Source organism: Lucilia sericata, unplaced genomic scaffold (assembly GCF_015586225.1).
Source record: "Lucilia sericata isolate MDLA Ls3-8-SP2 unplaced genomic scaffold, ASM1558622v1 Contig002508F_arrow, whole genome shotgun sequence".
NCBI lineage: Eukaryota > Metazoa > Arthropoda > Insecta > Diptera > Calliphoridae > Lucilia > Lucilia sericata.
In genome coordinates this window covers 24981-47512 of record NW_023996283.1, presented here as the reverse complement: position 1 = coordinate 47512, position 22532 = coordinate 24981, and the positions used below count along the sequence as shown (strand labels likewise).

The window sequence follows — 22532 nt, the reverse complement described above, 5'->3', positions numbered from 1 at the left end:
CTAGACTATGACTAGACTATAGACTAGACTATAGACTAGACTATAGACTACGACTATAGACTAGACTATAGACGAGACTATAGACTAGACTATAGACTAGACATATATGACTAGACTATGACTGACTTAGACTAACTAAGACTAGACTGATAGACTAGACTATAGACTAGACTATAGACTAGACTATATAGACTAGACTATAGACTAGACTATAGACTAGACTATAGACTAGACTATAGACTAGACTATAGACTAGACTATAGACTAGACTATAGACTAGACTATAGACTAGACTATAGACTAGACTAGACTAGGCTATAGACTAGACTATAGAATAGACTATAGACTATACTATAGACGAGACTATAGACTAGACTATAGACTAGACCTAAGCTAGACTATAGACTAGACTATAGACTAGACTATAGACTAGACTATAGACTACACTATAGACTAGACTATAGACTAACTATAGAATAGACTATAGACTAGACTATAGACTAGACTATAGACTAACTATAGACTAGACTATAGACTAGAATATTGACTAGACTATAGACTAGACTATAGACTAACTATGACGAGCTATAGACTAGACTATAGACTAGACTATAGACTAGACTATAGACTAGACTATAGACTAGACTATAGACTAGACTATAGACTAGACTATAGACTAGACTATAGACTAGACTATAGACTAGACCACTGACTAGACTATAGACTAGACTATAGACTAGACTGTAGACTAGACTATAGACTAGACTATAAACTAGACTATAGAGTAGACTATAGACTAGACTAGACTATAGACTAGACTAGACTAGACTAGACTAGACTAGACTAGACTAGACTAGACCAGACTAGACTAGACTAGACTAGACTAGACTAGACTGGACTAGACTAGACTAACTAGACTAGACTAGACTAGACTAGACTAGACTAGACTAGACTAGACTAGACTAGACTAGACTAGACTAGACTAGACTAGACTAGACTAGACTAGACTAGACTAGACTAGACTAGACTAGACTAGACTAGACTAGATTAGACTAGACTTGACTATAGACTAGACTATAGACTAGACTATAGACTAGACTATAGACTAGACTATAGACTAGACTATAGACTAGACTGTAGACTAGATTATAGACTAGACTATAGACTAGACTATAGAATAGAATAGACTAGACTAGACTATAGACTATGCTAGACTATAGGCTAGACTATAGACTAGACTATAGACTAGACTATAGACTAGACTATAGACTAGACTATAGACTATAGACTAGACTATAGACTAGACTTGTAACTTTCACCTCAGCTAGCAGAAATTGGTCCTTCGCACCTATACATTTTCGTTGTAGAAAAATAAAAAGTCCACACATTTTTAGATTTTTTTTATATATTTTTTTAATATTAACTTTATTTTTTCATTAATTTTTGAAATTTTATTTATTTATTTGTTTGCGTATAATACAATTTATACGTTTTACACTATATTATAGATAATTAATTAATTAATTGTAATTGTATATGTATGTTTGTTTTTTGTTTGTTGGTTTGTATATATTATGTATATATAGAGAATAATAATATATGTAGGGTGTATATAAACTACTATTTACTATATATAATTTATAATAATAAAATGAAAAATAATAATTGTAATAGAGAGAAAAAAAATAATAATATTTTTAAATTAAATTATAAACGAACACACTTTTCATTACTTTTTTTTGTTGTTGTTATTGTATGATGGAAAATTGTTAATGATATTATTTTAGGTAAATGAATATATGTATTTATGTATAATTTTTAAATTGATTTTATATAGTATTTAATTAAACTAAAAGAGTAATTTTTTTGATACTCCTGTTAATTGAATTTTGAATTGAAAAAATTAAATTAAAATAAAAAGAAACAAAATATTTTATAATAAAACAGTCCTTGTTGTTTTTTTTGTGGTTTAAATATGTATGTTGATGATTAAATATTTTTATATGTTAGATTTATAATTATTGTTATGATATTTTGTTTGTTTATTTAAATTTGTTTTTGTTTTTTTTTTTTAATTGTTTTAAAAAGTGGGGCAAAATAGGGGAAAAACTACACATTAAAAATTTGTTTAAATTTTTGTTTTACTTAATTTTTAAATATACAATATAGAAAATATTGTATATTATTTTGTGTTTTTTGTTGTTGTTGTTTTAATTAATTATTAAATAGTTAATTATTGGCAATGAAAATTATATAATTTTTAATTGTTTTAAAACATTTACTTTTCTAGTAGTTTTTTTTTTAATTTATAAACATTATATAGACATTTATACTACAGTTTCTTATTGTTTTTATAATATTTGTTTATTTTAAGTTTAAAGAAAATTAAGATTTTTAAATAAGAAATTTTAAATTCACCACAGTTTTTTTATTTTAAAAAGTTTTATTAAGATTTTTGTTTTACTATAGGGTGGGGAATTAGTTACGATTATGTTATTCGTTTTATTTTATTAACAACTTTAGCTGAGTGGTGAGTTTTATGGTGAATTTGAAAAAAACTGAAACTCACCTCGTTTCAAAAATTTGTAAAGAGTTAATTTTTTAGAAAAATATAGAAAAAAACAACTAATGCTGCTTTATTTGGGTTATTTAAAGCTAAATTTCTTTAAATCTCTCAATTTTTCTTAGTGGTGAATTTTTACTAGAAACTCACCACGAGGTAAATTTCATAAAAATCGCTTTCTGCTTTAAAATTCTACTAAAAGTATTATATATTTTGTTAAAAAATCAATTGTAAGTGAAAAAATTTACATTATAGAAACTCACCACTCGAAAAAATTTAAGAATTAAACTCACCACGATGTACATATATGGGTAATTACAAAATTTAATTAAATTGTTACAAAAAAATTTACTATGTAAAGTGAAAAAATATTTTTAGTAAGAAAAGTGGCATTTTACTAAACTCACCACTTTAAGAAATTCTGGAAAATTTCAAAATGTTCACTAAATTAAACCAAAAAACTTAAAATTTACTTAATGGGAGTTTTTTTACAAGAAAATTTCAGTAATTATAATAATTTTTCTTAGTGGTGAGTTTCTAATCACAACTCACCACAAGGTGAATAATCGGGAAAACACAAAATTTTACAATTTCTTCCAGTTTTTAGCAAATTTAAAACAAAAAAATTAAATTTAGTTTATTTCTGATACTTAAAGAAACATTTGAGTAAATCCTTCAATTTTTACTTAGTGGTGAGTTTTCAGTCACAACTCACCACAAGGTGAATATTCTAGAAATCAACAAATTTAATTTAATACTCATAAAAAGGTTAAAAAATTAAACAAAACTTATATTTTTAGCGCAAAAATGCTATTTTATTAAACTCACCACTTTCAAAATTTAAGAAAATTTCGAATTTTTAACAAAATTTCAACAAAGAAACTTCAAATGCTCTTTATTTGAGTTATTTAAAGCAATATTTCAATAAACCCCTCGATATTTCTAAAAGGTGAGTTTTCATTTTAAACTCACCACGGCGTAAATGTCATGCAAATCGTTTCATGACATTTCTTGAATTTTTGCTATTAGGAAATCTATTTGAAAACTCACCATTTTGAAAACTTAATGAGTTTTAACAATTATCCAAAACTCACCACTCTTAATGAGTTTTCAAAATTTTTTGCAAAAAATTAAGTTTTACTTACTATTTAAGGTTTATTAAAGTTTTTTAAAGCAAATCTTACTAAAATTCTTATTTTTTTTCGGAGTCGTGAATTTTGCTAAGAAACTCACCACATTTAAGAGAAAAAAAATTTTCAAAATTTCGCAAAAACTTAACTCTTTTTACATTTTGTGCTTCTTTTTATTAGTTAAAGAAATGTTTCTTTATTTTTATTGATTGTTTTCAAAAGGTAAGTTTTGAAAAAGAAATTCACCTTGTGGTGAGCTTATGCGATTTCTTTAATTAATATAAAATTCTACAATTTTCTAAAAATTCAATGCAAATGAATGACAATGTGAAAAAACTGGAACATTTGCTATAAATTGACTTTATTTCAAACTCAACACTTGTAAAAAGAAACTCACCATGGAATAAATTTGGACCAGAGAGGAAAACTAGTAATAATTGCCAGGAAAAAGTTTAAAAAAGTGGAAAATTTGCTATAAATTGACTTTATTTAAAACTCACCACTTGTAAAAAATAACTCACTACAAAATATATTTTGTAGCAGAAAACAAAATTAACATTGAAAACTAAGAAAATTTTAAAAAATACATTATTTTTCTTTTGCTTGAAACTCACCACTAGCAAAAGAAACTCACCACTAAAGAAATTTTACAACAGAAGGCAAAATTAACATTGATCACCATTTTTTTAGTACTTTACTTTAAAAAGTAACTCACCACTGAGTAAATTTTAACAAAAACTAAAAATTTCTGTTAAAATGCTTTAAATACTACGAAAATTTAACGAAAATTGTGTTATTTTAACAAAAGGTGAGTTTTTTCAAATTCACCACTTTAGGCACTTAACTCACCACAGGATAATTTGAAGAAAAATACTAAATTTCTTAGTAGTATATAGGAAAATTGTTAAAAAAGTGGATAATTTGGCAAATGGGGAGTTTAACGAAAACTCACCACTTTGGTTTTCTTTTAGTTTTTGGGTTTTTTAACACTTCTCATAACTCACCACAGGCTAAATTTAATATATATATTAAAAAATTATACAGAAACTTCTTTATTTGGAAAAAGGTGAGTTTTTGAAACTCACCACTATGTTTATCTTTAACTTTTTTTCACGTTTTCTTTAAGTTTCCTTGCAATTTTCAAAATTTCAAAATTTTTTAAACTTTTTTCTTAGTGGTGAGTTTTGTTAACTGAGTTTTCTTAAACAATACTCTCTTCCTTATAAGAAGTTATTTTTTAAGATTTTATTTTTAACTATTTGAACAAAAAAATCTTTATAATAAATTTTTTTAAAAATTTTCAAAATTCACCTAATGGTGAATTTCTATTTTATTTTATAACTTTGTTTATATATATATATTTTATTAATATAATGAATAATGTTTTGTTAATTAAAACCGTTTCGTTTCTTTATGTATTGAGCAATAACTATTACAAACTTATTAAACTATTTCTTTAAATATTTTATTTAAATGATTTTTTTTTCTTTCATTCTTGTAAATCTGTTTGTGTTTTTCTATTATCACTAAACTGTGGTGAATTTCTTATTTTAACATATTTTTATGTATAATTATTACACCAATTATTTTCAGTTAATTCTTTTCTATTGAAAATATTTATAAATATTTTTTTTTTACTTTAATTTATAAATTGTTCATAATGATCACTTCGCTTATTTACTAAAGGGGGAAGGGGGGCTTGTTAAAGGGTATAAGGGGGTATAGGGGATCTAGTTTGATAATAATTAAATCCTCTTATAACTAAAGTTAATATAATTTTAATTAAAAAAAAAAAGAAACACAGCTTTATTATTTTATTTTTTCTTTCCTTCTACAAACTTCAACTCTCTTTTTCTTTACCACAGTCCGAGAGTTTTCTTATACTTTTGCTCTCATTTTCCATCTCTATCTTTCTGGCTCTCTTACTTGATCATTATGTTTCATGTATTGTAGTTTCTTGCGAACCCAATTGCTTCCACTTCTAGCTCCAAAAATCCACCATATTGACTAGTTTGCATTTTTTGAGCTCTAGTTTTGTGGGACGGGCACGAAGTCAAGCACGCCCAAATATGGCCGACACGTCGCCCGTCGATTGAGAATGTGACATATTGATTTGATTGCTGGATGCAGTGCTATGATGTGATGTTTGCAATTGTGAGACATGATGATTATTGTTGTTGCCATTATTGTGATGTGTATGACCCAAGGTAGCAATGCCGCCATATTTGGACGAGGCCGTAGAACCTAGAGTGCCGGTAATGAGATGTTTACGCGAGGCCGATTGGGTCATTTGTGAGTTAGTGTGGCTGCCCACTAAAGTGCCATTTGAACCGCCAGCGGTACCATACATGCGATGTAAAGAATATTGTTGTACAGATTCGAGATCGGATACTGAGGAAGTAATTTTTGATCGTACAGCCATTTTTTGCATGCTATTGTATTTATCGCCAGCACTTAGCTTAATATCGGGCAAATGACCCGATGATTGAGCATGTGCAGTTTGATGTAGTGTACTAGCAGCATGATGATGACCATTGCCATTTAAACCTCCACCCACTCCAGCGCCAGTACTACCACCACCACCATTTGTTAGGGAGGAGGTTAAATGATTATGATTATTATTATTAGAGCGTGTGGTCTTATTGGTTGTGGTAGTTATGGCAGCATTGCTTACTGTCGTTGTGCTGGTTATAGAGGCCACTACTGGGCCGCCATTTGTGGCCGATGGCGAGATATCGGCAAAACTGTAACAAGACGACTTTTGCGAGGATGAATTATTGAGGCCACCCGTAGACGATGAAGTCGACATGCGGCATGATCTGTGTCTGGAGGAGGAAGACGGCTGTAGGAATTCATGATGGGCTGCCTCATCGGGTGTCATGCGTTCCGCAGGATCCCATTCGAGACAGCGCTGTAGGAAGTTAATGAAATAGCGATCATGACAGATGAGTACTTGTGAGAGTGTTTTAGTGCCGGGTGCACGTTTGCGTCCCTTTGAGTTGGTTATACAGCGGGGTGCTCCACGAGAATCGAAAAATAAACGACGTCTGGTTGCAGTGGCAATGAGATCTTTTGGTGGCAGTCCTAAAATTTCCATAATACAGGCTAACTGTTCGACTTCGTTTTCACCGGGGAAGAGAGGGAAGCCGGTATAGAGTTCGGCTAGAATACAACCTGGAAGGACAGGGGAAAGTAAAATTTTTCAGAAAATGTTTCTTAATTTTTGTAACTTATAGACTAAGCCATGGAATAGAATATAGAATAGAATAAAGAATAGAATAAAGAATAAACTATAGACTAAACTATATACTAGACAACAGACTAGACTATAGACTAGACTATAGACTAGACTATAGACTATACTATAGACTAGACTATAGACTAGAATATAGATTAGACTATAGACTAGACTATGGACTAGACTATATAGACTAGACTATAGTCTAGTCTATAGTCTAGTCTATATAGTCTAGTCTATATAGTCTAGTCTATATAGTCTAGTCTATAGTCTAGTCTATATAGTCTAGTCTATATAGACTAGACTATAGACTAGACTATAGACTAGACTATAGACTAGACTATAGACTAGACTATGGACTAGACTATAGAATAGACTATAGACTAGACTATAGACTAGACTATAGACTAGACTATAGACTAGACCATAGACTAGACTATAGACTAGACTATAGACTAGATTATAGACTAGACTATAGACAAGACTATAGACTAGACTATAGACTAGACTATAGACAAGACTATAGACTAGACTATAGACTAGACTATAGACTAGACTATAGACTAGACTATAGACTAGACTATAGACTAGACTATAGACTAGACTATAGACTAGACTATAGACTAGACTATAGACTAGACTAGACAGAGACTATAGACTAGACTATAGACTAGACTATAGACTAGACTATAGACTAGACTATAGACTAGACTATAGACTAGACTATAGACTAGACTATAGACTAGACTACAGACTAGACTATAGACTAGACTATAGACTAGACTATAGACTAGACTAGACTATAGACTAGACTATAGACTAGACTATAGACTAGACTAGACTATAGACTAGACTATAGACTAGACTAGACTATAGACTATAGACTAGACTATAGACTAGACTAGACTAGACTATAGACTAGACTAGACTAGACTAGACTAGACTAGACTAGACTAGACTAGACTAGACTAGACTAGACTAGACTAGACTAGACTAGACTAGACTAGACTAGACTAGACTAGACTAGACTAGACTAGACTAGACTAGACTATAGACTAGACTATAGACTAGACTATAGACTAGACTATAGAGTAGACTATAGACTAGACTATAGACTAGACTATAAACTAGACTATAGACTAGACTATAGACTAGACTATAAACTAGACTATAGACTAGACTATAGACTAGACTATAGACTAGGCTATAGAGTAGTCTATAGACTAGACTATAGACTAGACTATAGACTAGACTATAGACTAGACTATAGACTAGACTATAGACTAGACTATAGACTAGACTATAGACTAGACTATAGACTAGACTATAGACTAGACTATAGACTAGACTAAAGACTAGACTATAGACTAGACTATAGACTAGACTATAGACTAGACTATAGACTAGACTATAGACTAGACTATAGACTAGACTATAGACTAGACTATAGACTAGACTATAGACTAGACTATAGACTAGACTATAGACTCGGCTATAGACTAGACTATAGACTAGACTATAGACTAGACTATAGACTAGACTATAGGCTAGACTAAAGGCTAGACTATAGACTAGACTAAAGACTAGACTATAGACTAGACTATAGACTAGACTATAGACTAGACTATAGACTAGACAATAGACTAGACTATAGTCTAGACAATAGACTAGACAATAGACTAGACAATAGACTTGACTATAGACTAGAAAATAGACTAGACTATAGACTAGACTATAGACTAGACTATAGACTAGACTATAGACTAGACTATAGACTAGACTATAGACTAGACTATAGACTAGACTATAGACTAGACTATAGACTAGACTATAGACTAGACTATAGACTAGACTATAGACTACAATATAGACTACACTATGAACTAGACTATAGACTAGACTATAGATTAGACTATAGACTAGACTATAGACTAGACTATAGACTAGACTATAGACTAGACTATAGACTAGACTGGACTATAGACTAGACTAGACTATAGACTAGACTAGACTATAGACTAGACTATAGACTAGACTATAGACTAGACTATAGACTAGACTATAGACTAGACTATAGACTAGACTATAGACTAGACTATAGACTAGACTATAGACTAGACTATAGACTAGACTATAGACTAGACTATAGACTAGACTATAGACTAGACTATAGCTAGACTAAGACTAGACTATAGACTAGACTATAGACTAGACTATAGACTAGACTATAGACTAGACTATAGACTAGACTATAGACTAGACTATAGACTAGACTATAGACTAGACTATAGACTGGACTATAGACTAGACTATAGACTACACTATAGACTAGACTATAGACTAGACTATAGACTAGACTATAGACTAGACTATAGACTAGACTATAGACTAGACTATAGACTAGACTATAGACTAGACTATAGACTAGACTATAGACTAGACTAGACTAGACTAGACTATAGACTAGACTATAGACTAGACTATAGACTAGACTAGACTATAGACTAGACTATAGACTAGACTATAGACTAGACTAATAGACTAGACTATAGACTAGACTATAGACTAGACTATAGACTAGACTATAGACTAGACTATAGACTAGACTATAGACTAGACTATAGACTAGACTATAGACTAGACTATAGACTAGACTATAGACTAGACTAGACTACTAGACTAGACTATAGACTAGACTATAGACCAGACTATAGACTAGACTATAGACTCAACTATAGACTAGACTAGAGTCAAGACTATGTTCTAAACTTTAGAATATACTATGAAATAGAAAACAGTTGGGAAGATGATATCATATTGATGCTGTATACTTTTATCTTTTAGTATAAGAAGTAAAGATTATGCAAATTTAATAGCCGTGTTCATGACAATTTAATTTCTTCAACTATTTAACATTTTAATGGTTTCTACTTAAATGTAAGGCTTTTTGCTACAGCTTTTTGATATAAAATAGGAAATTTAATACGCAAACGAAGAACATTTAGTTGTGTTAAAAAAAAATTATGCAAAATTTTTTTTTGTAACATTTACTTTTTTACCAAAAATTTGCATAAAATTTCCATAATAATATACCGTTTACAAATGAGTTATAGAATTAAGTAAAAAAGGAAAAATTACAATAAAAATATATTTCTTTTCTTTTTCAGACAAAAAACAGAAAGCATCCATTACAAAGAACCATTTCTTAAAGGTGAGTTAGATGATAAATAAATTACTTTTTATTTTAATTTTGAAACAGGCACGCAATTTAACAATTAACAAAGGAATTTGTTAAAATATCCTTGTAAGAAAATTTATTAACAATTCCCAGTTTAATTACAAAAAAACATATGGTCACTTTCGTTAGATTAATACATTTTTATAAATCTTAAGTTAAGTTATTTAATATTTAAACAAACACAAAAGCTTTTTATTTTAACAAACCAAATAGACACTTACATCCTGTAAAAGGATACGGATAAAGTCATTAAAGTACATTTAACATATAAAGTTAATGATTGTTTAGCTAAAAGCCTCGAGCAAGCAAAAAAGGAAGAGTGTTAATAATTCTACAGACATATGTTTTTATTTTCCCAGTTCTTATCGAAATTATTAACCATATCAAAAGCTTTCATATACACACATATGCCATTCTTATAAAAGAGCTTTTACACTCCTGTTTTCTAAAGGAATTTGCCAATTAGATTTTGTGTCGGTTTTTAGCAAAAGAATGAAAAATTAACAAAAGGCTTAAGTAAACTTTTGTAGAGAGCGAGGGCGAGAGAGAGTGTGCGACAGCAGGAAGGACCATTAAATTATTGTATAGCATTACATTGTTTGTTGATTGTTTTTGTTAAAAGGAATTTTGTGGTAATTTAATACTCTTAAGAAAGTTAATTAACTGCCGATAGCTGGTATTTTGATAATTAAACTTAATATATTGTGGCTGGCAAACACATTATGAAGGGAAATACTTGAGTTTATGGTAAAATGTTAAAGGAAAATCTTTTCAATAGGCTGAAAAGGAGCTGAAGTGTAAATTAATTTAATTAATGTTAAAGTTAATTTTAAGTAGTTTTTGGTTTCCATTACTAGGTAATGTAAAGCGGAATAGAAAAAGGAATTGAAATACTTCAGGCTAGACTATAGGCAGTATATAAGGCTATGAATTAAGATATGGACGAAAATATGACTAGACTATATACTAAAATATAATAGATTATAGACTAGACTATAGACTAGACTATAAACTAGACCATAGATTAGACTATACACTTGACTATAGACTAGACTATATACTAGACTATAGACTAGACTATAGACCAGAATATATACCAGACTATAGACAAAACTTTAGACTTGTCCATAGACTGCATTACGGACTACATTATAGGCTACACCATAGACTAGACTATAGCCTAGACAATAGACTCGAGTACAGACTAGGATTATATTCTAGACTAGAAAATAGACTAGAATTGGTTATAACATATACTAGACAGACTATAGACTGGACTATAGCCTAGTGTGTAGTCTAACACTAGGCTATATCATAGACCAGACAATACACTACACTATGGACGGGACTATACAATAGACTATATAATAGGCTATAGATCAGACTATAGGGTAGACAAGACACTTGAATATAGGCTAAAATTTAGACTAGGCTACAGACTATACACTAAACTATAGACTAGACTAAATTATGGAATAGACTTTAGAATAGACTATAGCCCAAACTATAGACTAGACTATAAATTAATCTATTCACTAGACTATATAATAGGCTATAGACCAGACTATAGATTAGAGACTTGACTATAGCCTAACTTTAGACTATCCTGCAGACTAGACACTAAATTATAGACTAGACTATAGACTAAACTGTGGACTAGACTATAGACTTAACTTTGGATTAGAAAAGAACCATAGACCAAACTACAGACTAGATAGAATAGACTATAGACCAAACTATAGACTAAAGACTAAACTAGACAATACACTAGACAATAAACTAGACTATAGATTATAGACTTGACTATAGACTAGGCTATAGAACAGACTATATGTAAGACTACTAGAGTGTAGACTAGACTATAGAACAGAATATAGACAAGACTATAGATAATTTAGGCCAGACTACAGTCAAGACTATAGACTTGACAATGCACAATACTATAGACTAGATTATAGACTGGACTATAGACTAGACTGTATACAATACTATAGACTACACTATAGAATGTACTATAGACCAGACTTGTCTATAAACTATAGACTATTATATATGTATACTAGACTATAGACTAGACCATTGACTACACTATAGACTAGATTATAGACTACACTATAGACTAGACTATAGACTAGACAATAGAATAGACTATAGACTGGGTTATAGACTAGACTATAAACTAGGCAACACAGTAGGCTATATCATACACTAGACTGTAGACCAGCCTAGCCTATAGACTCAACTTTAGACTAGGCTACAGACTAGACTACGAACTAAACTTTAGACTAGACTAGACTATAGACTAAACTATAGACTTGATTATAGACTAGATTATAGGCTAGACCATAGACTAGACTATAGACTAGACTATAGTGTAGACTATAGACTAGATTATAGACTAGACTAGACTAGACAGACTATAGACTAGACTATAACTAGACTATAGATCTAGACTAATAGACTAGACAATAGACTAGACAATAGACTAGACTCTGACTAAACATATTAGACTATAGAGGTAGACTATATGACTGAGAATATAGACGAGACTATAGACGAGACTATAGACTAGAACTATAACTAGACTATAGACTAGCTATAGACTAGACTATAGGACGAGGACTTATAGACCAACTAGAGACTAGACTATAGACTAGACTATAGACTATAGCTATAGACTATTGACTACTATAGACTAGACTATAGACTAGACTATTGACTAGACTAGAGAACTATACTATAGACTAGGACTATAGACGAGACCTATAGAACTAGACTATAGACTGGACTATAGTACTAGACTATAGACTAGACTATAGACTAGACTATAGACTAGACTATAGACTAGACTATAGACTAGACGATAGACTAGACTATAGACTAGAACTATAGACTAGACTATAGACTAGACTATAGACTAGACTATAGACTACTAGACTATAGACTAGACTATAGACTAGACTATAGACTAGACTATAGACTAGACTATAGACTAGACTATAGACTAGACTATAGACTAGACCTAGACTAGACTAGACTATAGACTAGACTATAGACTAGACTATAGACTAGACTATAGACTAGACTATAGACTAGACTATAGACTAGACTATAGACTAGACTATAGACTAGACTATAGACTAGACTAGACTAGACTATAGACTAGACTAGACTAGACTATAGACTAGACTATAGACTAGACTATAGACTAGACTATAGACTAGACTATAGACTAGACTATAGACTAGACTATAGACTAGACTATAGACTAGACTATAGACTAGACTATAGACTAGACTATAGACTAGACTATAGACTAGACTATAGACTAGACTATAGACTAGACTATAGACTAGACTATAGACTAGACTATAGACTAGACTATAGACTAGACTATAGACTAGACTATAGACTAGACTATAGACTAGACTATAGACTAGACTATAGACTAGACTATAGACTAGACTATAGACTAGACTATAGACTAGACTATAGACTAGACTATAGACTAGACCATAGACTAGACTATAGACTAGACTATAGACTAGACTATAGATACTAGACTATAGACTAGACTTAGACTAGACTATAGACTAGACTATAGACTAGACTATAGACTAGACTATAGACTAGACTATAGACTAGACTATAGACTAGACTATAGACTAGACTATAGACTAGACTATAGACTAGACTATAGACTAGACTATAGACTAGACTATAGACTAGACTATAGACTAGACTATAGACTAGACTATAGACTAGACTAAGACTAGACTATAGACTAGACTATAGACTAGACTAGAGACAGACTATAGACTAGACTATAGACTGACTATAGACTAGACTATAGACTAGACTATAGACTAGACTATAACTAGACTATAGACTAGACCTATAGACTAGACTATAGACTAGACTATAGACTAGACTATAGACTAGACTATAGACTAGACTATAGACTAGACTATAGACTAGACTATAGACTAGACTATAGACTAGACTGTAGACTAGACTATAGACTAGACTATAGACTAGACTATAGACTAGACTATAGACTAGACGATAGACTAGACTAGAACATTAGACGTAGACTATAGACTGAGACTATAGACTAGACTATAGACTAGAACTATAGACTAGCTATAGACTAGACTATAAAGACTAGACTATAGACTAGACTATAGACTAGACTATAAGACTAGACTAGACTATAGACTAGACTGTAGACTAGACTATAGACTAGACTTAGACTAGACTATAGACGAGACTATAGACGAGACTATAGACTAGACTATAGACTAGACTATAGACTAGACTATAGACTAGACTATAGACTAGACTATAGACTAGACTATAGACTAGACTAGAGCTAGACTATAGACTAGACTATAGACTAGACTATAGACTAGACTATAGACTAGACTATAGACTATGACTATAGACTATGACTATAGACTATAGACTAACTAGACTAGACTATAGACTAGACTATAGACTAGACTATAGACTAGACTATAGACTAGACTATAGACTAGACTATAGACTAGACATAGACTAGACTATAGACTAGACTATAGACTAGACTATAGACTAGACTATAGACTATACTATAGACTAGACTATAGACTAGACTGTAGACTAGACTATAGACTAGACTATAGACTAGACTATAGACTAGACTATAGACTAGACTGTAGACTAGACTATAGACTAGACTATAGACTAGACTATAGACTAGACTATAGACTAGACTATAGACTAGACTATAGACTAGACTATAGACTAGACTATAGACTAGACTATAGACTAGACTATAGACTAGACTGTAGACTAGACTATAGACTAGACTATAGACTAGACTATAGACTAGACTATAGACTAGACTATAGACTAGACTGTAGACTACACTATAGACTAGACTATAGACTAGACTATAGACTAGACTATAGACTAGACTATAGACTACACTATAGACTAGACTATAGACTACACTATAGACTAGAACTATAGACTACACTATAGACTAGACTATAGACTACACTATAGACTAGACTATAGACTACACTATAGGCTAGACTATAGACTAGACTACAGACTAGACTATAGACTAGACTACAGACTAGACTATAGACTAGACTACAGACTAGACTATAGACTAGACTACAGACTAGACTATAGTCTACACTATAGGCTAGACTATAGTCTACACTATAGGCTAGACTAGACTCTAGACTAGACTCTAAACTAGACTATAGACTACTTTATAGACTATAGACTAGACGAGATAAAATTGTCTGAAAATTTTGTTTAAAACTAATTTCTGTTTAAACTATTAAAGAGTGAATGTTTTTATCAGTCTCCTTTTATTTCTTGATTAGCAATTAGTGTTTTTTTTTCTACTTCTTTATCACAATATATTTTTTTCCATATTTTTAATTAAAAATTATTTATGTCTCTGTGCATTTTGTTGCACTTTTACTCTTATTCCTAGCGCCTGAGTTAGATAACATGGTTAATAATTTATGTATTCATTTGTAGTTTCAATTTAGAAAAAGGCAGTGAAATTCTAATCGAAAGTTATATATTGTAATGTTTCCTTAGCCTGAAGGTTTAACTGTATTTTTTTATATTTTTTTTTTTTCTTATTTTTATGACACTTTTTATATATTTAGATAGAAGGGTTTTTTTTAATTTATTCATACATCAACACTTGGCAATTCATTATTATTTTTTTGCTTTTATTTAGATTAATTTTTGTTTGCTTTATTAAAAAAAAAATGTTTCCACTTAAAGATGATGACATGTTCACACCTTATAACTGACACAAATATCTTTCCATCATAACAAATTGTAACAATATGTCAAAGGATTTGTGTGGTAATATTAGATCCTTTTAAAATATAAATATTCTTAATTAAATTATACATTGCTCTACAAGTATTAATTTATATCTATTATTGTTCCTAACAAGTGTAATTTGTTTATCAAGTTACAATATTGTTGGTTTTTTACACCATCCATTTGCCACAAATTATGATGCCGATGTGTTAGTTGCCTGCAATCTATGTTAGTTTACGAGTATTTAGAGTGAAAAACAGAACATTGGATCTTTTGTTTCAAATAATTGGCTTTTTGTCAAGGATGTTGTTTTAAATAGAAATGAAAATGATGATGACAAAAAATATTTATGGCAAAAAATTATTGGGTTTTGAATGTGGTTTTGGTTGGCAAATCATAAATACATTAAAGAAAAGGACATTTTATGCAAAAAGGACATTTTCTGAAAGGTCAAGGTTAATGCAGATTTTATAATTGTGCTTTGGGGTGGTAATATTTTGAAAAGTTCAATGAAGCCTAAAGTACACAAGAACATTTTCAACAAACACAATAATTTAAAACAAAATTCTGCAGATATTTTTGTCTTGACAAAAATTTCATTAGAAAATTTCATCTTAACATAAAATTCTTTAGAAAAATGTGTCTTGACATAAATTTCTTAAGAAAATTTTGTCTTGACATAAATTTTTTTAGAAATTGTTGTCTTAACATAAATTTTCCTTAGAAATTTTTGTCTTGACATACATTTGTCTTAATAAAAATTCCAGTTTTCACTAATAATCCAAAAAAAAAATTCCTTAAAATTTCTATAATTCTTACCTAAACTCCACATATCAATGGCGGTACCATACTGTAGACCCAATATAACTTCCGGCGAACGATAAAATCTCGACTGTATATAAGTGTAGATTTTACGATTGACATAACAAGAGCTGCCAAAATCAATGACCTTTATCGAACTACTGCCACGTTGTTTTAATAAAATATTTTCCTGTAGGGGAAAAAAAAGAAAAAGGAAATTTTAGATTAAAACTTTCAGTTTTAATTTGTTAGGATTTGTTTATTACTTACTGGCTTGAGATCACAGTGTATGATATTCTCTTTGTATAATAAACGTAAACATTTTACTATAGAATTACAAAAACGACGTATTAAACTCATACTAAAACCATTGTAATTGTTCTTTTTAATCAATTCATATAAATTAAGACTGAAAAGAGAGTAAAATAGAGACAAAAAATAATTAGTTAATATAGCAAATGTAATTACTGTAAAAATTTCACTAGACATTTATCTCACGACATATATTTGTATACAAATTTCTCTAGGCATTCATGTTCGTCATATGTAATTGAGATCTAGTTCTGTTCCAGTTCAGATCTAGTTCAGTTCTAGGTCAGTTCTAGTTCAGTTCTAGTTCAGTTCTAGTTCAGTTCTAATTCAGTTCTAGTTCAGTTCTAGTTCAGTTCTAGTTCAGTTCTAGTTCAGTTCTAGTTCAGTTCTAGTTCTAGTTCAGTTCTAGTTCAGTTCTAGTTCTAGTTCAGTTCTAGTTCAGTTCTAGTTCAGTTCTAGTTCAGTTCTAGTTCAGTTCTAGTTCAGTTCTAGTTCTGTACTAGTTCTGTTCTAGTTCTGTTCTAGTTCTGTTCTAGTTCTGTTCTAGTTCTGTTCTAGTTCTGTTCTAGTTCTGTTCTAGTTCTGTTCTAGTTCTGTTCTAGTTCTGTTCTGTTCTAGTTCTGTTCTAGTTCTGTTCTAGTTCTGTTCTAGTTCTGTTCTAGTTCTGTTCTAGTTCTATTCTAGTTATGTTCTAGTTCTGTTCTAGTTCTGTTCTAGTTCTGTTCTAGTTCTGTTCTGTTCTAGTTCTAGTTCTAGTTCTGTTCTAGTTCTGTTCTAGTTCTGTTCTAGTTCTGTTCTAGTTCTAGTTCTGTTCTAGTTCTGTTCTAGATCTGTTCTAGATCTGTTCTAGTTCTGTTCTAGTTCTGCTCTAGTTCTGTTCTAGTTCTGTTCTAGTTCTGTTCTAGTTCTGTTCTAGTTCTGTTCTAGTTCTAGTTCTGTTCTAGTTCTGTTCTAGTTCTGTTCTAGTTCTGTTCTAGTTCTGTTTCTAGTTCTGTTCTGTTCTGTTCTAGTTCTGTTCTAGTTCTGTTCTAGTTCTGTTCTAGTTCTGTTCTAGTTCTGTTCTGTTCTAGTTCTGTTCTAGTTCTCTTCTAGTTCTGTTCTAGTTCTATTCTAGTTCTGTTCTAGTTCTGTTCTAGTTCTGTTCTAGTTCTGTTCTAGTTCTGTTCTAGTTCTGTTCTAGTTCTGTTCTAGTTCTGTTCTAGTTCTGTTCTAGTTCTGTTCTAGTTCTGTTCTAGTTCTGTTCTAGTTCTGTTCTAGTTCTGTTCTAGTTCTGTTCTTTCTGTTCTAGTTCTGTTCTAGTTCTGTTCTAGTTCTGTTCTAGTTCTGTTCTAGTTCTGTTCTAGTTCTGTTCTAGTTCTGTTCTAGTTCTGTTCTAGTTCTGTTCTAGTTCTGTTCTAGTTCTGTTCTAGTTCTGTTCTAGTCTGTTCTAGTTCTGTTCTAGTTCTGTTCTAGTTCTGTTCTAGTTCTGTTCTAGTTCTGTTCTAGTTCTGTTCTAGTTCTGTTCTAGTTCTGTTCTAGTTCTGTTCTAGTTCTGTTCTAGTTCTGTTCTAGTTCTGTTCTAGTTCTGTTCTAGTTCTTTCTAGTTCTGTTCTAGTTCTGTTCTAGTTCTGTTCTAGTTGTTCTAGTTCTGTTCTAGTTCTGTTCTAGTTCTGTTCTAGTTCTGTTCTAGTTCTGTTCTAGTTCTGTTCTAGTTCTGTTCTAGTTCTGTTCTAGTTCTGTTCTAGTTCTGTTCTAGTTCTGTTCTAGTTCTGTTCTAGTTCTGTTCTAGTTCTGTTCTAGTTCTGTTCTAGTTCTGTTCTAGTTCTGTTCTAGTTCTGTTCTAGTTCTGTTCTAGTTCTGTTCTAGTTCTGTTCTAGTTCTGTTCTAGTTCTGTTCTAGTTCTGTTCTAGTTCTGTTCTAGTTCTGTTCTAGTTCTGTTCTAGTTCTGTTCTAGTTCTGTTCTAGTTCTGTTCTAGTTCTGTTCTAGTTCTGTTCTAGTTCTGTTCTAGTTCTGTTCTAGTTCTTTTCTAGTTCTGTTCTAGTTCTGTTCTAGTTCTGTTCTAGTTCTGTTCTAGTTCTGTTCTAGTTCTGTTCTAGTTCTTTTCTAGTTCTGTTCTAGTTCTGTTCTGTTCTGTTCTAGTTCTAGTTCTTCTAGTTCTAGTTCTAGTTCTGTTCTAGTTCTGTTCTAGTTCAGTTCTAGTTCAGTTCTAGTTCAGTTCTAGTTCAGTTCTAGTTCAGTTCTAGTTCAGTTCTAGTTCAGTTCTAGTTCAGTTCTATTTCAGCTCTAGTTCAGTTCTAGTTCTGTTCTGTTTTAGTTCAGTTCTAGTTTAGTTCTAGTTCAGTTCTAGTTCTGTTCTAGTTCTGTTCTAGTTGCTGTTCTAGTTCTGTTCTAGTTCTGTTCTAGTTCAGTTCTAGTTCTGTTCTAGTTCTGTTCTAGTTCTGTTCTAGTTCTGTTCTAGTTCTGTTCTAGTTCAGTTCTAGTTCAGTTCTAGTTCTAGTTCAGTTCTAGTCTGTTCTAGTTCTGTTCTAGTTCTGTTCTAGTTCTGTTCTAGTTCTGTTCTAGTTCTGTTCTAGTTCTGTTCTAGTTCTGTTCTAGTTCTGTTCTAGTTCTGTTCTAGTTCTGTTCTAGTTCTAGTTCTAGTTCGTTCTATTCTAGTTCTGTTCTAGTTCTATTCTAGTTCTGTTCTAGTTCTATTCTAGTTCTGTTCTAGTTCTGTCTGGAAGTTTATTTTCTAACGCAAATGTCCTCAGATATATCTCACTTGACATAAAAATATTGCCTTATTTTAGGCTGTAACGAATTAACTAAACTATTGCCTAACTTCTGGAGATTTATTTGTTTTACTTTGATTTTCCTTAAGAATTTTTATGACCTTCACTTCCTGTTTAACTTTTTATTTCATAGTTTTTACTTCTTGTTCATTTTTATGTCTAAAAATTTTATTTATTCTCTAATTTGTTTTTGTGCTTTTATCAAATAATTAATCAGTTTACCTTACAACAACGACAACAACAACTAAAACTATATTTCGTTTTATAAAAACGTTAAATTACTCTTGTTTGTTTCCGCTTTTTAGATTTTTGCAACACATTTGTGGTTTTATTTTGGAATAGTATCCTTTTCATGGTTTTCAGTATATTTTTTTTTCTGGGGTCTTAGTGTCGCCTAAATTTTCAGTTAACATGCAACACAAATTAAAGTTTCAAAGCTAAAAACCACCCGCTCGTTTTCATTGGGGTTTTTTTGAAACTAAATAGAAAAATATTTTGAAAAATTTTTCATATATTTTTTATATAACTAGTTGAAGAACAGTAGTTTTAAGGAATTTTTGGCAAATTAGTTGGCTGCTTTTATTTATTTATTTATTGGGCGCCTTATAGTTAGGCAATAGTTTGTAATAGTTTGACAAAAGATTAACTAAAGATGTTGATTATTTAATGAAACAATTAAAGCAAATTACAAGGATTGATTTAATACTTATTATTCATTGCTTATAGCGTTGTTAAGTTTTAAATAATTTTTTACACAATTTTAAAATATTTTTATTTTTTAGCCTAAAATTATACTCTTAAAAGCCTTTGTATGTTTTGCGTAACAATACCAACCACAACCTTAAATAATTAATGTCTTTATTCTATTTTTGGATATAGATAAAACCTTGTAGTATTATTTAAAGGATTTCAATGTTACGCCCAATAAATTCCTTTACTCAGCCTTTACGGCAAATAAGCTTTTAACAATACTACAGAGTCTCTAAACTATTTGGGGAATAAAATAAAAGAAAATATCATAAAGATTTTACAAGATTGTAAACACTCAAATAGAAAAAAAAAGCACACAGCTTTTACAATAAAGGTAAAACTGTAAAACTTTTTACAACAAATGCCAAAATACCTTTAATAGCAAAACAAACAAATATAATGTGTAGCATATTTACACAAGCCGCACAGAATAAAAGCATATTATTTAGGCTTAATTTAATTTTCGCTTAAAACACATATTTGTTTATATGATAATGTTAGACATACATGAAACCATGATGTCATTTAACACACATTTAGAAATGGTGGGTTTATTTTTTAAACAAAAGTATTGATGTCATTTTGCCAAACACAAAGAAATTTTAGACATTTCGTTAGCAGCCTACAAGTATGCAAATTAATTTAGTTAAATAGCTATTATCTTGTCTGTATCTCGTATTTCCTCAATGTGTCAGGCAGCACTTGTTACTTTATTTATTTATTAAATAAAAAAAATACTAAAAGACAAATTTGATTATTAAAACAAATAAACTTGTTTTTATTATTCTTATTAATATTAATCATAATAACAAATATGTTTATTGTTTTGTGTCATAAATTTCGTATTAAACATTTATTATTTGCATTTAAAAGTATGCAATGCTTTTTAGCAGACACGCAAAAGCTTTGTTTGTTTTTGCAAAATGTTTCTTAACATAAATTAAGAGCTCAGACATAAATTAAAGGTTAAAGGTCGGCAGAACTGAACAGAACCTTAAATACAACAGAACTAGAAGAGAAATAGAACAGAATTAGAACGGAACTAGAGGAGAAATTGAACAGAACTACAACAGAACTAGAACAGAATTAAAACAGAACTAGAACAGAACTAGAACAGAACTAGAACAGAACTAGAGCAGAACTAGAACAGAACTAGAACAGAACTAGAACTAGAACAGAACTAGAACAGATCTAGAACAGAACTAGAACAGAACTAGAACGGAACTAGAACAGAACTAGAACAGAACTTGAACAGAACTAGAACAGAATTTGAACAGAACTAGAACAGAACTAGAACAGAACTAGAACAGAACTAGAACAGAACTAGAACAGAACTAGAACAGAACTAGAACAGAACTAGAACAGAACTAGAACAGAACTAGAACAGAACTAGAACAGAACTAGAACAGAACTAGAACAGAACTAGAACAGAACTAGAACAGAACTAGAACAGAACTAGAACAGAACTAGAACAGAACTAGAACAGAACTAGAACAGAACTAGAACAGAACTAGAACAGAACTAGAACAGAACTAGAACAGAACTAGAACAGAACTAGAACAGAACTAGAACAGAACTAGAACAGAACTAGAACAGAACTAGAACAGAACTAGAACAGAACTAGAACAGAACTAGAACAGAACTAGAACAGAACTAGAACTAGAACTAGAACAGAACTAGAACAGAACTAGAACTGAACTAGAACTGAACTAGAACTGAACTAGAAATGAACTAGAACTGAACTAGAACTGAACTAGAACTGAACTAGAACTGAACTAGAACTGAACTAGAACTGAACTAGAACTGAACTAGAACTGAACTAGAACTGAACTAGAACTGAACTAGAACTGAACTAGAACTGAACTAGAACTGAACTAGAACTGAACTAGAACTGAACTAGAACTGAAC

The 22532-nt window shown here is 30.7% G+C and overlaps 1 protein-coding gene across 1 annotated transcript in view; it reads right to left on the bottom strand.

Moving 5' to 3' along the window:
- Window positions 1-2031: 2031 nt before the first annotated feature.
- Window positions 2032-22532, bottom strand: part of LOC119614024 (dual specificity tyrosine-phosphorylation-regulated kinase 2) — a 39458-nt gene continuing 18957 nt past the window's right edge. The window contains exons 5-7 of the mRNA XM_037970103.1: window positions 17082-17220; window positions 16830-17001; window positions 2032-6867 (exon numbers count right to left, since the gene is read on the bottom strand). Of these exons, the coding sequence (XP_037826031.1) occupies window positions 5747-6867; window positions 16830-17001; window positions 17082-17220 (1432 nt within the window). The 3' untranslated portion in view covers window positions 2032-5746. The remainder of the gene's footprint in view (window positions 6868-16829; window positions 17002-17081; window positions 17221-22532) is intronic.